Source organism: Cebus imitator, unplaced genomic scaffold, assembly GCF_001604975.1.
Source record: "Cebus imitator isolate Cc_AM_T3 unplaced genomic scaffold, Cebus_imitator-1.0 Scaffold346, whole genome shotgun sequence".
Classification (NCBI taxonomy): Eukaryota; Metazoa; Chordata; class Mammalia; order Primates; family Cebidae; genus Cebus; species Cebus imitator.
Window position 1 is genome coordinate 532,232 of NW_016107661.1, and position 17,875 is coordinate 550,106.

A 17,875-nucleotide genomic window follows, 5' to 3' on the forward strand; every position below is an offset into this window, starting at 1 on the left:
AAAAAAAAAAAAAAAAGGAAAAAAAGATTCCACTTTAAAGGGTCAGAAAAAGAACAAAGAAGCTGGATGCAGTGGCTCATTCCTATAATCCCAGAACTTTGAGAGGCTAAGGCAGGCAGATCTCCTGAGGTCAGGAGTTCGAGACCAGCCTAGCCAACTGGAGATAGTGGTGAAACCCTATCTCTGGTAAAAATACAAAAATTAGTTAGATAGGTTGGGGCACGCCTGAAATCCCAGCTACTTGGGAAGCTAAGGCATGAGAATCACTTGAACCCAGGAGGCAGAGGCTGCAGTGACCTGGGATCACACTGCTGCACTCCAGCCTGGGCAACAAGAGTGAGACTCTGTCTCGAGAAACTGAAGGGTCCTGGGGCCTGGGCCACAACCTCTGTCAAGCTGCCCTACCTCGTTGGCTGCAGCTGCCATGGGAGTCGGATGGTTGACCGCATCGCCCAGCGCAATGGCTAAGCGGAGATCCTTCTGAATGTATTTCAGGTAGAAATCAGGCTTAAAGTTTCCTTGCAGGATATCTGAGGAGAAAAAGCCAATATCAGACAAAAGGAAAGGACCTGAAATTAAAAACCACCTACAATCCATCAGGGCTCAATACCTAAAACATATTCAGGGCTCAGTTCCACATAGCCTCGGCCTCCTGGCTCCTCCCACACCTTTAGACACCTGAGAGCTAGAGCTCCCAGACTTTACCCCCAAATCCCTCCCACTGTGTTTCTGAACCTCCTCTGGCCAGGGTCAGGGAATAACCGGAGAGGGGGATCTTTCATGCTCACTGAATCCCTGAACTACTCCCCTGCTCTAATCAAACACCAAACACAAGAAAAGGGGCCAAAGGCAACTCACTTTGGCACTTCTGGTCCAGGAAGATGCTGGCCAACTGTCCCTGATTGAGGATGTCCAAGAGTGTCTGCTGGGACTGGCCTGTCACCTGGGCCAGGGTCAGCCCCTCGGCGATAGTGGCCATGAAGCTCCCTTGGACCATGTTCACAATCAGCATCATCTTGGCTGCGTTGCCTACTTCACCTGCCCAGGGCAAAGACTCATGGTCACGGCCCAAGAAAGCCACAGGCAGGGCCTCTCTGCCTGCCCTCACCTCTGCTCAGACCCACCTCTCTCCAGGGGTGGCCCCCTTCACCTGCCCCCAGCAGACTGGCTCATCCTCCTTCCACGCAATGACTATGCAGGTGAAAGGAAATCTTCCCCGGGGCCCCTGGCAGAAAGGCCGCGTGGGACTGACGTTGTCATCAGTGTGATATAGAGGGTATGTGGCCCCACGCTGCAGGCCTGACGGGTGCAGCCATGTTACCTAGGAAGAAGGAGGTCTTCCCCATCGCCTGGAAGCAGCTGCTGCAGTCCTCGTATAAGCCCCTGTCTCCAGCCGCTAAGATCACCAACATCCCATCATTAGACAGCTGCTGATTCCCTGAGACGGGGGCCTCCAGAAAGCGCCCCCCCCTGGACACAATCACCTGGAAAGAAAAGTCACCACTTCTGGAGGCCTCACCTCTCCCAGGGGTCTCTGGGCAGGACGCAAGGACTGTTGCAGGGTGGCCATGGCTGCTCATAATGCCTTCCAGAGCTGGAGGGCATGGCCACCCATACCAAGGCCCTATAGCTGACACCCGAACCCAGGGACTAACCATGTGCAGGTCAGACAGGCCGAATCACAGCAGTGATGAGATGTGGGGGTCTCCACACAGGCGCCCACTGATTAGGACTTTCTTAGAGATCAACAACTAGAACCAGATATGACCATGCCAATGCCTCGGCTGAACACACAACTCCCCTGTGGATGCTGCTCTTCCCTCAGAACATACGTGGGTCCCAAAGTCCCCACTCCCTTATTTGGGCCAGATGTTTGGGGAGGAGGGATGCTTTGCCAGTGTCACATGCAGATAGCTGCTCAAACCCCAATGCCAGGCGGGCAGCCTGGGTTGCTTCTCATCATAAGGCTGGCAGCTCCAGGACTTGATGCCCATCCCAGCAATGCAGCGACTGCCCATGGCTGTTCAGACGACCTGTGGTTTGAAGGTGGAGCACGGGATAGGCTAGTCCCAAGGCTACTTGTCTCTCCTCTTCTCTCTCTGGCTTTGGCTCTAGAGTAACCAAATTGCCCACTCTTGTAAGCCTGGGTCTTGGGTTCAGATAGAAAGGATGCTGGAGAGCCAGCCCGAGCAAGGCTGCTACCTGGGCCAGCTCAGTGACCGTGTCAGCGTCCACTGTTGACATGTCCACGTAGCACTTCCCAGGGCGGATCCCTTGCAGCACACCACTGGGGCCCAGCACCAGCTGTGGGGACACAAGGGAGAAGCAATAGCCCAGGCTCCCAGGCAGATGCTCAGGAGCCCTACAGACCTCAGATCAGAATCCTGCTGCTGTTTTGGCTCATTTCCTGATTTCTATCAAGCTGAAAAGGGAAGAACAATGAAATCAGCAAGGGATAGAAAAATACTTTTTGCATGCTCCCATTTATCTTTAAAAAAAGAATGTAAATGTGTGCATTTCTTTTTATTAAAAAAAAAAAGCATTTAAAAGAATTAAACCTCAGCATTTATTTTTGGGGTTCTTTAGATTTACTTGGAATAGGCTAGTCACCAGTTTAAGAAGACGACTACTGCACTTGAACTTGTAAAACATACAAATACAGCCACAGCTAAACAAAGAAGCTTGGCACCTGGACCAAAGGCACTCTTGGCCCCAAAGCTTCCACCTCAACAAGAACAGATGAAGCCTGTTAAGACCCACTTTAGCACAGACTTCAAGGGTCCTGGTAGTGTTCATTCTATGTTTTGAATTAAAGGAAGTCTGTATTCAATTAATGCAAACACCCTTCACAGTAGAGGATGGCCCCTGACGGGAAATCCAGCCCCCCACATATGGACACTCACTTGGTGTGCAGGGAAGGAGGGGAGGAGGCCAGCCAGCAATCCTGGCTGTGACCCAAGTCGCTGAGGGAAGGGAGGGGGTCCTTACGTCCTTGGCCGCCTTGGGATCCGACACACAAGCGAAAGTGATGTCACAGGTTGAGACGACTTCAGCGGGGGTTCTTCCTAGGCGGGCCCCCTCCTGGATGAACAAATCACACTGCAAAAGTCACAGATCCTAACGTGAGCTGTAGGCAGTGCACAACAAACATGCCAGCCAGGCCAGAGAAGCGCTGACCAGGCCTCCTGGCTGGCCTCCCAAGGCAGGAGGCTGAGTCCAGGAGCCTGGGTCATGGAGATGGGAGCCCAACTTTTGAGGAAGTGCATGGGGCCTTTTACTGGCCATCTTCAGTTTTGGCCTGACTGGGTGCCTAAGATGATGAACTGCTTCATGAGTGTCTGCTGAAGGTGTGCCATTTGAAGAATGGGACGTGAACAGTCCCTGTCCTCAGCCCCACTGTGCTGTCCTGGCTATGGCCCTGAGCTATCAACACTCTGCTGGGGACGTGGGGCTGTGGCAGGGAGCCTTCCGCCTGGTGGCCATTCCTTTTTGGGTTGTTTCTCAACACTGCTGTCACATTAATAAGACTTCTTGCAGTGCCTAAAAGCACTTAAATTTAAAGTCATCAGCTCCAATACTCCAGCAATGACACCTCCTTCCAGCTCATGCCATTGCTATATTGTTCACAGGGCTCCCAGAAGCACCTTGCTGTGCAGACATGTGCACGCCCACTCCTTTCACAAACAAGCTTAACCACACTATGTGCATTAATTTTTTTTTTTCAGGCCAGGCACGGTGGCTCACGCCCGTAATCCCAGCACTTTGGGATGATGAGGTGGGTAGATCACTTGGGGTCAAGAATACGAGACCAGCCTAGCCAACACAGTGAAACTCCATCTCTATTAAAAATTCAAAAATTAGCCAGCTATGGTGGCATTTGCCTGTAATTCCAGCTACTCAAGAGGCTGATGCAGGAAGATCACTTGAACCTGGGAAGCAGAGGTTGCAGTGAGCCAAGATCGTGCCACTGCACTCCAACCTGGGCGACAGAGCAAGACTGCCTCAAAAAGAAAAAAAATATATATTTTTTAAGAAAACAGAAATTGTGATGGGGTCTTGCCATGTTGCCTAGGCTGGTCTCAAGCTCAAGCGGTCTACCTGTCTTGGCCTCCGAAAGTGCTGGGATTATAGGCATGAGCCACCATACCTAACCATGTTAAGAGGCTGGGACTTTTTTTTTTTTTTTTTTTTTTTTTTTTTTTTTTTTTTTTTTTTTTTTTTTTTTTTTTTTTTTTTTTTTTTTTTTTTTTGAGACGGAGTTTCGCTCTCGTTACTCAGGCTGGAGTGCAATGGCGCGATCTCGGCTCACCGCAACCTCCGCCTCCTGGGTTCAGGCAATTCTCCTGCCTCAGCCTCCTGAGTAGCTGGGATTACAGGCACGCGCCACCATGCCCAACTAATTTTTTGTATTTTTAGTAGAGACGGGGTTTCACCATGTTGACCAGGATGGTCTCGATCTCTTGACCTCGTGATCCACCCGCCTCGGCCTCCCAAAGTGCTGGGATTACAGGCTTGAGCCACTGCGCCTGGCGAGGCTGGGACTTTTTAGTCTCTCTTCCTTTGTTCCGTGCAGGAGTGCGGTGCTTCAGTTTTCTGGTAGTCAGGCCATGGCCTTTCACCTTTTCTTGGATAAGAACTTGGTGGGAACCATTGCCTTTCTCCATTACAAAAGGCGATCATTCATGGCTTTGGAACGCCATCTCTAGGCTTCAGATCTTCTGAAGCCATGGACCACCACCTGAGGTTGAGAACTTCTAAACTCATGCTGTCTAATATGATAGCCACATGAGACTATTTAAATTTTAATTTAGATGAGATAAAATTTCAGTTATTCAGCTGTACTAACCATGTTGTCAATGTTTAATAGCCTCCAGTGGCTAATGGCTACTGCACTGGACAGCACAGATGTGAAACACTGCCATTACTGCAGAATGCTCCAGCATGCAGAATACCACGCAGCCGCTAAAAAGAACCAAGATCTACCCACACACTCCACGTGAATGACACTCACTGTAAGTGTGTATGTTCGTAAAGGTATGGAAACAAGGATTTCAAACCGAAGCGGGGGATGTTTTTCCTCATTTTTTACCCACTGGGTATTTTTAAATGCTTAGTTTTTATAATAACATCCTAAGTTTAGGCATCTACATTTCTACTTGCCTGGACTAGAAGCTTGGCTTCTACTCTACTGCATGCAGAATGCTGAGATAGCAGGGGGAGATTTCCACCCTATGGTTATCCCACACTCCCCTGAACGAACAGGCACCACCCCTGAATGCTTACCTTCTCTGCAGTGCGGTTCCAGACAGTCACTGTGTGACCCATTTTTAGCAAGTTAGAGACGATTCCACTTCCCATGAGACCAAGGCCCAAAAATCCTATCCTGAAACAGACAGAGACTGATGAGTTCACAGCAGAGTGGGAGGGACAGAGTGATGATGAGTCCTTCATGCAGCACAAGGCTTGCTCCTTTATATAGCCTGGGGTGGGGGAAGTCAGACCACCAGCAACAGCAGTGTGCCAATCCACCTGCAGAGCCAGGGGTGTCAGGCACATGGGTCTTTACTTTTTTGAGATGGAGTTTCCCTCTTGTTGCCCAGGCTGGAGTGCAGTGGCGCGATCTCGGCTCACTGCAACTTCTGCCTTGCAGGTTCAAGCGATTCTCCTGCCTCAGCTTCCCGGGTAGCTGGGATTACAGGTGTGCACCACCACGCCTCACTAATTTTTGTATTTTTAGTAGAGACGGGGTTTCACCATGATGGTCAGGCTGGTCTTGAATTCCTGATCTCATGATCCGCCCACCTTGGCCTCCCAAAATGCTGGGATTACAGGCATGAGCCACCGTGCTCGCACATGGATCTTTTCTTATGCCATGGTCTAAACGTGTCCGAGGATGTAAACAGGCATTTTGAAACCCTTGACAGTCACAGAAAAAAGTATAACGTGTATGGTTCAGGGCCAGTCTCCCAAGGCAAGGTCCTCTTGTTGCTTTGATAGAGGGTCTGAGCTCACAATGCCATTTACAGTGAGAAACCGGACATTTGTCTTCGGCCCTTGAAATGGTTTGCCAATCAGCCATCTTGAGTGCTAGGCTTTCAGATGCCACTTTATTTATTATTTTTTGAGACAGTTTCTCAAAAAATGTTCTGTTGTTGCTCTGTTGCTTATGCTGGAGTGCAGTGGTTTGATCATGGCTCGTTGTAGCCTTGACTGCCCGGGCTCAAGTAATCCTTTCCCTTTAGCCTCCGGGGTAGCTGAGAATACAGGCATGTGTCACAACACCTGGCTAATTTTTTAGGAGACAGGCTTTTGCCATGTTGCCCAAGCTGGTCTCGGACTCTTGGGCTTAAGGGATCCACCCACCTCAGCCTCCCTAAGTCCTGGGATTGCAGGTTGTGAGCCACTGCACCCAGCCTTGGATACTACTTTATAGCACAAGAGGGTCCACCACAAGTCACTGAAGCCGTGTGTTCAGAGCCAGGCAAATTCCTTGACTGCAAGAACCAGGACCACAATTTTCACCTCTCTTTCCCAACTTCAATTCTCCAGCCATACATTGCCTTTCCAGTCTTCCTGTTATCAACAGAGTGAGCCTTGCCCCTCCTCTCCAAAGCTAAGTCCTTCACCTGAGCTTGGAACCCAAACTTTCCCAGTCCACAAATCCTTCTCCCCATGCCTGCCTTCCCCCAAACCTCTCAGCACTCCCCCAGCCCTTCCTTCCACAGGTCCTTCCTGATCTTTGTGACAGAAGTACTCATTGGCCAGTCTGCTCACACACATTCATATACTCTGCCTGCTCCTTCCTGCAACCCTGAGAGCTGGGGGCTGGCTGGCCACCATTGCTGCTATTTCAACCTGCTTTTACAGGTGACTTCTAGCTTGCCCAACTGTCTTTTCTTGATTGTTGTACTTCTTTACTTCTCCTTGCATGTGACAAGGGTGCTAAAGAATGCCTCTTTTGGCGGGGCTCGGTGGCTCACACCTGTAATCCCGACACTTTGGGAGGCCGAGGTGGGCAGATCACAAGGTCAGAAATTCAAGATCAGCCTGGCCAATATGGTAAAACCCTGTCTCTACTAAAAATACAAAAATTAGCTGGGTGGGGTAGCACGTGTCTGTAATCCCAGCTACTCAGGAGGCTGAGGCAGAAGAATTGCTTGAACCCAGTGGGTGGAGTTTGCAGTGAGCCGAGATCTCGCCACTGCACTCCAGCCTGGGTAACAGACCAAGAGTCTGCCCCCCCCACCCCCCCCAAAAAAAAAAGCCTCTTTCCTAATTTCTGATCATGTCAAGTTCTTGCTTTATTTTATATTTTTAAAATTTATTTTTATTTATTTATTTGTCAAGTTCTTGCTTTATTTTATATTTTTAAAATTTATTTTTATTTATTTATTTAAAAAGGGGCATGGGGTGGGTCTTGCTATGTTGGCCACATTGGTCTCAAACTTCTGGTCTCAAGCAACCCTCTCATCTTGGCCTCCCAAACTGCTAGGATTACAGGTGTGAGCCACTGTGCCCAGCTTCTTTTCTTTTGTTAGAGACAGCATTTTGCTGTCTCCCAGGCTGGAGTGCAATGGTGTGATCACAGCTCACTGCAGCCTCAAAGTCCTGGGCTCAAGTGATCCTCCCACCTCAGCACCCCTGAGCAGCTAGAACTATAGATGTGTGCCACCATGCTTGGATAAGTTTTAAAAATTTTTGGTAGAGATGGCGTCTTGCTGTGTTGCCCAGGCTGGTCATGTACTCCTAGCCTCAAGAGATCCTTCTGCTTTAGTTTCTCAAAGTGTGGGGATTACAAGCATGAGCCACTGTACTTGGCCATATTCTTGTTTTCAATTTAGGCTTTCTCTGAGTGCTGGACATTCCTTGCAGCTCCTCCACTTTGACTCCGTCATCCTTTCCATGGTTTTGGTCTTCTGGAACCATCCCTACAAATGGGCCCCTAATCTCTGCTAGAATATGAGCTGCTCACATTCTCCCGGTCTGAGCCTGTATTAATTTGGATGACATGTTGAAAATGGAACCTACCGCCTTCCTCACCAAAATAGGCCCCCTGGCCCACTGCTTCAAGTTGAGGCTTAAAAACAAGGAGGTATCTTCTTGTCACTCATTATTTGGGTACTGCAATATTCCCCCATGATTCTAAATCACGACAGGTGAATTCCCTTTTCTTTCTTGGTGTTCTAGGAAGTCCAGTAGACCTGGGATGAAGCTTCCGGATTTTTTTTTTTGAGGCTGTTTGGCTCTGTTGCCCAGGCTGTAGTGCAACTGTGTGATCTTGGCTCACTGCAACCTCCATCTCCTGGGTTCAAGCGATTTTCCTGCCTCAGCCCCCCCAGTAGCTGAGATTACAGGTACCCGCCATCATGCCTGGCTAATTTTTGTAGAGACAGGGTTTCACCATGTTGGCCAGGCTGGTCTTGAACTCTTGACCTCAGATGATCCGCTCACCTCGGTCTCCCAAAGTGCTGGGATTACAGGCGTGAGCCACCACGCCTGGCCAAGCTTCTGTATTTTTTTTTTGAGACAGAGTCTCACTCTATCTCCAGGCTGCAGTGCAATGGCATGATCTCGGCTCACTGCAACCTTCACCTCCCAGGTTTAAGCGATTCTCCTGCCTCAGCTTCCGCAATAGCTGGGACTACAGGTGCATGCCACCACACCCAGCTAATTTTTTTGTAGTTTAGTAGAGACAGGGTTTCACCATGCTGACCAGGATGGTTTCGACCTCTTGACCTCATGGTCTCTGCCCACCTTGGCCTCCCAAAGTGCTGGGATTACACGCATGAGCCACTGTGCCTGACTGCTTCTGGATTTTTAAGATGGCAACTGAAACTCCTTCACACTGGGCCCCAAATAAGACGGAAATGTGGATTAAGGTGGGTTGGGCAACACCGAAACTGGTTGGTTTTGATGCTGGCTTCATACTCATATTAAAATTTGACTAATGGGCCAATAAACGTGCTGGGTGAAAACATCAGGATTCCGTCCTCAGCCCCATCCTGTTTTGTTTTTAAAACTAACACAATCCTCATTAAATTAACAGCTGACCTTCTTCTCCCCCTTTGTTAGCACCTAATATGCCCTTATCTCCTCTCCTCTACAGGGGGAAGTTCACCAAAAATAACTGGTATAATTGGTGATTTCAACAGTACAAAAACATAAAGTAAAAGATGCAGTGTTTTCAGTCTGAGAAGACAATGTGAAAGGCACAAACTGAAGACTGACTTAGCTGACTTGCTCCAGAGAACAGGTTTTCTTAGAAAAGACACCTTTTTGTCAACAAGACTCTATAGAAGAGATGGGCCTACAGAACAGGCACAGAGGTAATGCTCGGTGGAAGCTGGGTCTGTGAGCATGTCCAGGGATTGCCCCACCCACACTGGGCAGGGTCCACGACAGCCAGCAGGCGCCCAGTGAGGACCCTCAAGCACCTTCATCTCTCTTCCCCCACCTGCCCCACCATGGCCAATTTTGGGGCTTCATCATGATTCTACTCAGCCAGTGGTTCTCACAGTGTGGCTCTCCGGCCAGGAGCAGCAGTACACCTGGGAACTGGTTAAAAATACAAATTCTTGGGCCCCGCCCAGACATACTGACTCAGAAGCCATCTTCCAGGTGACTCTAAGGCACAGGGAAGTCTGAGGACCACTGATCCAAGTGCTCCTTGCTCTTGAGTTCTGGAGTCAATCCCTCAGCTTATGCCCAAGGGAGACCTTACTATAGATTTACACAGCTTCTGACTCCTATGAGTCAAACTGCTTCTAGACAAATCAGTATCAGTACGAGTTACAATGTTCCCGCCTTTTCCATTCAATCCCAGCAATAGCTGGAATCCCATTCAATCCCCTGCGGTCATGTTCTTCCCACCCTCAACAGAACCAGGGCCACTGGAGGCCTTTTCGTCAAAGGTCCTACTTTTTGTCTGTGGGTGTGATGCTGCCATTCACCGCTGTGCTGTCAGCTGCCTGGATGGAGGTGGAGCCAGTTTCCTATGGATAGGAAGCACACATCATAAAGTCAGTCTGCACGCAGTTTAAGGCCCCAGGTGAAAATTAAAATGGAGAGGTATGACGCCTACGTACCTCTTCACATATTTTCAACTTCTTTGTGATTGCCTGGTAACAGACAGCTGGCTAATAAAGAAGGAGAAAAGAGGCCACTTACTAAACTGAAGACTTAACCAGTCTTCATAATAATCCCCTAAAAGGATTAGCCTAAAGTGGGAAGTGAACATCAAATACGTATTTGTTATATACTTTAGTCAACTCCAAATTTATACTAGGAAGTTCATACACATTACCTCATTCAAGTCCCCATGCAATTCTACAAGGTCTTTTTGCTGGCCATGGTGTTGAGAACCAGAGGTGTGAGGTCATGTGCCAAAGTTACAAGCTTGGAACCCATATCTGTCCAACTCCAAATCCACAAACTCTCATCAGATCCTAGCAAGGCTCAGCCTAACCTGTAACCCTGCAGACTTGGGAGAGCATCCCTCTGCATCCACAGGACTTGGGAGTGTGCCTCAAGATATGTCTGCCATGCAACATGGGCTAGTTCATGGCGGGGTGGTGGTGGGGAGAGGGAAGGGCTGACCGTGTACAACGTTTGGTTTCTGCCCTATGCCCTAGGCTGTATTTTTTATTTTTTATTATTTTTAATGTTTTTATTTTTTAAGACGAGGTTTCACCATGTTGGTCAGGCTGGTCTTGAACTCCCATCCTGAGGTGATCCGCCCGCCTTGGCCTTCAAAGTGCTTGGATTACAGGTGTGAGCCACCACACCCGGACAATGCCCTAGCCTCTAAAGGTCTCCATGAATGTCTGAACTACATAGCTGGCTGAGTTTTAAAAGCTTTTTTTGGGTTTATTGTTTGTTTATTATGAGACAGAGTCTTGCTCTGTCTCCCAGGCAGGTTGCTCAACCTCTGCTTCCTGAGTAGCTGGGACTATAAGCACCCGCCACCACTCCCGGCTAATTTTTATATTTTTAGTAGAGACAAGGGTTTCCCTAGGTTGGCCAGCCTGGTCTCAAACTCCTGATCTCAGGTGATCCACCTGCTTAGGCCTCCCAAAGTGCTGGGATTACAGGTGTGAGTCACTGTGCCTGGCCTTTGGATTTATTTTTAATCTTAACAATGCTTGGCTCATTAGTGGGCCCATACAGGGGCTTCTGGGCTAGTTGCTCTGGGCAGTGCACTGGAAGAGCCTCACTTTTCAGATTGGCCAGGCCAGGAACCAGTGGAGGAGTACTCCTTGGCCAGCCCCTGACCAAGGGCCAAGAGCCTCAAAGGGCAACTCACCTTCTCTGTTTGGCTTAGCAGGAAATGATGGAAATGAGGATCTGCATCTTTAACAGGCTGAAACCAGAAAACAATGAAATAAAACCAGTTATCTGCCACCAAAGGTCATTTCCTTCTCCCTGGTAACTGGACTCTCCTATGGCTGGAACACCTCTGGATTCTGGTCTCTTTTTTCACAATTGTATGGAAACTGTTTTCCCATTTTAGCCTAAGACTTTTATAAACAACCCCCATTCCAGCTAGAGGAAAACTGGCTTTCAAGTGGAAAAGAAGAGATGATTCTGCTAGGTTGGTACGCAAATTATTCCAATAATCCGGTGGGAAAATATTAATAAGCATACTAGTGTTTTATAAATTCAGTACTTATCAGGTACGGCAGATGACCCAGCAGGCTAAGTCACATCTATTCTCCGGAATTTCAGGGTTTTTGGCCTACTTGTGTCTGGTACCTATGCCCTGGGGGATCTCATCTTACTGAGCATATTAACAGAAACAGAGTAGCCAGGATGGCGGACCTGCAGGCATGGGCTTTCCATTATTATGCCCAGCAACAGGCGCAGCTGCACCAAGGGTAACAGAACCAAACATCAAAGTTGTAATTACAGACAATGAGAGGGTGTTTACTAAATATCAGCGGGGAAAACTTGTGAGATGATCCCACTTTTATGAAAAACAGCCCTGCCCACAATAACAAAAACTAAACATAGTTCTATCATCATCTAAATGAATGCTGAGTGGGCATCCCAAAGGTCTGAAATCAGTCACCTCAAACTTTACAGTGCTCAAGCCAGAGGGAGGAGATTTTTAATTTTTTATCTCATTGACTTCTATACTATTTTGTAATAATAAATTAAGCCTCACACAAAAGAAAAAGATGAAAAAGGAAAAAGAGGATCACAAAGGGACGCCAGGAACCCAGCCCTAAGCTGCAGCCCTAAGCTGCTGCCGGCAGGAGAGCTCCTTACCTCGCTTGCGGTCGGCTGCCATTTAAACGTGGCCATTGGTCCGGCCATCATCCCCTTCACAGTACTAGACTCTGGGATGGTGAGATCCTAGAGGGAGGGGCAGGGCATTTTAAAATCACATTCAAACCCCAATGAAACCCCTTGCAAGTGCCATGGTCTAGGTGCAAGTTCAAGCCAACCCCCAGCCACCGTTCTGATGACTGTCCCTCAGGAGAAATGAGCCAGTTCTTCCCATTAACACACAGTGACTCTTCTTGATTCTGGAAATAATAAAACATGTGCTTATGTCTAAATTTCACAAGGATGGAGGTAATTAAAAAGCCCAAGTATGATCTGCAGTACTGTCCACAAAGTTGCAGAGCACATTTCTGATGGTGAATACCGAACATTTCGACAACAAGAGCGGCTTCAGAAGGAATCCACCATATTTCAAAAAAAACAAACAAAACCACGTGGTGCTGGGGAGATCTGCCCACATTTTATAGCCACCATAACAAAGGCAGAATTAACCTCCAGAGTGGCTGGAACCCAAGAGCCCAAGCTATCCTGAGATGGACACAGGCGAGGACGTGGTAGGGCAAGCGGCTCCTCTTCACCGAAGTTCCCGGCTCACGTTCTTCCTGGGCAAAGGGTCGTCTTTCCAGTTTTAACACTGGTCTGGGCCCTCTCCACTGCTCTGATGCTACCCTGCATTTCCTTTCCTTGGTTGCTTCCTTCCAGCTACAGTGGCCCTCCTGACACCCCTGCCTAAACCACTCCTGACATTTTTCCAGTCTTAGAGAACACCTGCTCCATTCTACCAGGCCAACATCTTTAGAGCCCTTCTTGACCCCTCTCTTCTCTAATCCACTGGTAACAAATGGGGCTTTACGGCTGGGGATGTGCCCAACCCCTTCTCACCATTCTGGCTACTAATACCCAAACTCAGACCACCATCACTGGCCACCTGGACAGTTGCAAAAATAAACCTCCCTGCTTCCACTTAGAGTCCAGTCTCTACACAGCAGCCAGAGTGATCTATCAAAAAGACAAATCAGACCGTGATACTTCTCTGCCTAAGACTGGCTTCCAGTCTTACATAGTGAAGCTACGGGCTTTATGAACATGGCCTACAGGGAGGGGCTTGCAAGTTCTGCACTCTCCCATCCACCCCATGCCAATCTCCAACCTCAAGTCCTATTTCTTCCTTCCCTCCCACTGCTCTCCAGCTCGTTAGCACTCTGCTGGCCTTCCACCCCAGCCCTAAACACACCAAGCACGTGCCTGCCCTGGTGCCTTTGTGCTACTGGGAATGTTCTTCCCACAGTTACCTCCTTGGCTCAGGCTCATTTTAGGACTCTGTTGAAATGTCACCTTATCAGAGCGGCTTCAACTGACCTCTCTGTACCTTTGCCCACAGAACATAATGCTGATGTGGATTATAATGACAGCAAATGCTTTCATAGGGCTTACAATGCACTAGACATCACGTAAATGCTATTTAATACGTATGTTCTCATGTAATTCTCATCCCTTCAAGAAACAAAACTGTTATCTCCTTTTATAGAACTATTATAATCTTCTTTTACAGAAGAGGAAACTAAGGCACACAGAGCTTAAGTAGCCTTGCCTAAGGTAACCGAGCCAGTCACTGGTGTGGTAGATACAATTTATTTATTAATTTGGAGGCATACTCCAGCTCTGTCACCCAGGCTGGAGTTCAGGGGCTTAATCAGAGGTCACCGCAGCCTCAACCACCTGAGCTCAAGTGATCCTCCCACCTCAGCCTCCTGGGTAGCTGGGACTATAGGTGTGTGCCACCATGCCCAGCTAATTTTTTATTTTTGTAGATTTATTATTTGCAATTATTTTAAAAAATAATTATTAATTTTTTGTTTTTATAGGGTCTTGCTATGTTGGCCAGGCTGGTCTCTAACTTCTGGCCTCAAGTGATCCTCCTATCTTGACCTTCCAAAGTGCTGGGATTATGGGAGTGAGCCACTGTGCCGGGGTGACTGACAGAATTTGGTTCCAGGGTCTGTCATATTAGAAGCATGTCCTAGGAAAGCAAGAACTCTGCCAGCTTTGCCTACTCTAAAACCCACGCTGGCATACAGTCCAGGTTCAATATTTATTGAATGAGCCTTGTCTGACTTTTAAGCTGCTCTCCCTCCAGGCATTTGGTCTATGGTAGAATTGCTCAATAAACATTTGCTGAATACAGGTTTTTTGGGGAAAAGAAAGGCCCAGCCCAGAGCTGCCCAAAAGAATATTCTGCAATGACGGGTGTGTTCTGTATTTGCACTGTGTGATAAAGCAGGCATCAGTCAAGTGTCACCATGGAGCATCTCACACAATGATAATGTGATGGGGAGGCTACATTTTTAACTTGTATTTAACTTCCCAGCCTTCCTCTGCCTGCATGTAATCGACGCCTCTGCCATCAAGGTCAGCCTTTTCCACTAATCCTCACAGGGCAGGAGATTATGTCCAGGAATGGCACTCATCTGGGGCTTTGCCAAGTTATCAGCCTATGCGACTGTTCACTGTTTCTAAGAGAAGCTCACCAGCCAGATGACAATTACTATAGCAACACACACACAAACACCCTCCTCTGAGACTACAGGAGAGATCACTTTTTCTTTTTGAGACGGAGTCTTGCTCTGTCACCAGGCTGAAGTGCAGTGGCCTGATCTTGGCTCACTGCAACCTCCACCTCCCAGGTTCAAGCAATTCTCCTACCTCAGCTTCCTGAGTAGCTGGGACTACAGGCATGCGCTACCACGTCCAGCTAACATATATATGTATATATTTTTTTTTCTTTTTTTTTTTTTTAGTAAAGACGAGGAGGTTTCACCATGTTGGTCAGGATGGTCTCAATCTCTTGATCTCCTGACCTGCCCGCCTCAGCCTCCCAAAGTGCTGGGATTATAGGCATGAGTCACCATGCCCAGCCTAGATCACATTTAAAATGCACCTAAATTCCAAAGCCCAGGCACCGATTCCCTACTTGTCTGAAGGTGCTGAACTGAAACACCTATCTGTCCTGTACTACTCGCCAGCTCTGTCCTTTCACTATGGGCCAGGCCGAGCACAAAGACCAGGCAGGAAGGGCACCTTGAAAGGTCAATAGAAGGTAGAGCTCCTGGACCACAAACACATTTTGTTTTATTGCGCTTTATTTTATTGTGCTTCATAAGTGTTGCACTTTTTTTTTTTTTTAAACGAATTGAAGGTTTGTGGCAACCCAGTGTCAATCAAGTCTATGGAGGCCATTTTCCCAACAGCGTGTGCTCACTTTATGTCTTTGTGTCAGCATTTTTTTTGTTTTAAGCAATGAAGCATTTTTTTTTTTTAAACAGAGTCTCGCTCTGTTGCCTAGGCTGGAGTGCAGTGGTACAATCTCGGGTCACTGCAACCTCTACCTCCCGGGTTCAAGTGATTCTCCTGCCTCAGCCTCCTGAGTAGCTGGGATTACAAACATGCGCCACCACGCCCGGCTAATGTTTTTGTATTTTTAGTAGAGATGGGGTTTTACTCTGCTGTCCAGGCTGGTCTTAAATGCCTGACTTTGTGATCCACCTGCCTTCGCCTCCCAAAGTGCTAGGATTACAGAAGTGAGCCACTGTGTCCGGCTGCAATGAAGTTATTTTTAACTTAAGGTATGTACATTTTTAAAAAGATATACATTTTTAAAAGATATACTGCTATTGTGCCACTTAACAGGCTACAGTATAAACATAACTTATACAGGCACTGGGAAACCAACGCATTTGTGTGACCTGCAATGGTCTGGAATCAAACCTGCAGTATCTCCAAGGTATGCTACACTACTCCCCAGATTAATAATTCAGACCCAAGGGCAGGCTGCTGTTCACTGGGAGCTTGTGAGATGAGTCCCTGTAAGCCTGGTCAGGGGCCTCTGGTGTTCTCACTGCACAACTGGCTACTGTCTGTGAAATAAACCGAATGAACTTATCAAATGCCTTGTACACTGGCACTGTTCTAAGTGCTGTGTCCATGTCACTCATTTAATCCCCACAGTGAACCTCTGAGGCACATACTGTTATAATTCCTAACGATCAGATGAGGAAATTGAGGCAAAGGTGCCTTGTCAAGATCCCATATATGTGATTCAAACTCCGGGCCCTTGTCATACCCTCTCCTTTGGACTTCCTTTTTTTTTTTTTTTTGAGACAGAGTTTCACTCTTGTTGCCCAGGCTGGAATGCATTGACATGATCTTGGGTCACGGCAACCTCTGCCTCCCCAGTTCAAGCAATTCTCTGGCTTCAGCCTCCCGAGTAGCTGGGATTACAGGCATGTGCCACCATGCCCAGCTAATTTTGTATTTTCAGTAGAGACGGGGTTTCTCTGTGTTGATCAGGCTGGTCTTGAACTCCTGACCTCAGGTGATCGGCCCACCTTGGCCTCCCAAAGTGCTCGGATTAGAGGCGTGAGCTACCACGCCCGGCTTTGTACTTCCCTTTATCCAAGGAGAAGGTGTTTCTCTCCGAGGTGACACAGTCACTGGTGAGATACATGGCTCCACATACCAGGCCAATATCAACTTGGGAAATAGTATAAAATCTGACAGCCCAGATTCCTTTTGGATTCCAGGAAATAAACTCTGAAGTCACATTACATTTTTTGTGGATCAATTTAGATTATGCTCCCTATAAAGTTTTCTCTGCACTGCAGCTGATAGTTTTTCCAAACCCTGGGGTCATGGTATTCAGGGATAGCATCACCATTCCTCTCACCGCTCCCTCAGCCTTAGGTCATTTACAGTGAGAAGGGCTGTCTCTCACAGAGGCCTCACTCTGGCATCCCAGAGATGTTCCTGTGTGCCCAAGACATATTTTTGAACTAAGCATATTTAAAATTGGGATATTTCACATAAAAACCTGTATTTCCAGCTTCTGTCTTTTTTTGAGTTAGGGTCTCACACAGCTGCCCAGGATGGAGTACAGTGGTACAACTGTAGTGACCTATCACTGCAGCCTTGACCTCTGGGCTCAAGTGATCCTCCCGCCTCAGCTTCCCAAGCAGCTGGGACTACAGGTGTGTACCACTAGGCCCAGCTATTTTTTTTTCTTTTTTGTTTTTTGAGAGAGGGTCTCAATGTGTCACCCAAACTAAAGTGCAGTGGCATCATCTTGGCTCACTGTAACTTCTACCTCCTGGGTTCAAGTGATTTTCCCACCTCAGTCTCCTGAATAGCTGGGACTACAGGCACATGCCACCAACCCCAGCTCATTTTTAATTCATTTATATTAAATAACTAAAAAAAATAGAGATGGGGTCTCCCTATGTTGCCCAGGCTGGTCTTGAACTCTTGGCCTCAGGGGATCCTCCTGCCTTGGCCTTCCAAAGTGCTGGGATGACAGGTGTGAGCTACCATGTCTGGGCAATTTTTTAGTTTTTGTAGAGCTCATCTTGAACTCCTAAGCTCAAGAAATCTGCTCACCTCAGTCTCTCAAAATGCTGGGATTACAGGCACAAGCCACCACAATTTTTTTTTTTTGTAGGAAAGGGTGTTACTATGTTGCTCAGCCTGGTCTTGAACTCCTGGGCTCATGTGATCTTCCTGCCTCAGCCTCCCAAAATGCTATGACTGCAGGTGTGAG

General features: G+C 47.8%; 1 protein-coding gene across 5 annotated transcripts in view; it reads right to left on the reverse strand.

Moving 5' to 3' along the window:
• GLYR1 (glyoxylate reductase 1 homolog) overlaps positions 1-17,875 on the reverse strand; it is a 44,111-nt gene that overhangs the window by 9,296 nt on the left and 16,940 nt on the right. For 2 of the 5 annotated variants that reach the window (XR_001818371.1, XM_017506017.1), the window contains exons 6-15: positions 12,268-12,354; positions 11,303-11,359; positions 10,086-10,136; positions 9,919-9,992; positions 5,284-5,383; positions 2,989-3,099; positions 2,203-2,304; positions 1,322-1,484; positions 859-1,038; positions 406-530 (exon numbers count right to left, since the gene is read on the reverse strand). Coding sequence is in view for 3 of the 5 variants with exons in the window: in XM_017506017.1 (XP_017361506.1) it covers positions 406-530; positions 859-1,038; positions 1,322-1,484; positions 2,203-2,304; positions 2,989-3,099; positions 5,284-5,383; positions 9,919-9,992; positions 10,086-10,136; positions 11,303-11,359; positions 12,268-12,354 (1,050 nt within the window). In the remaining 2 variants the exon portion in view is untranslated. The other 3 variants (XR_001818372.2, XM_017506019.2, XM_017506024.2) reach the window with 2 other exon arrangements.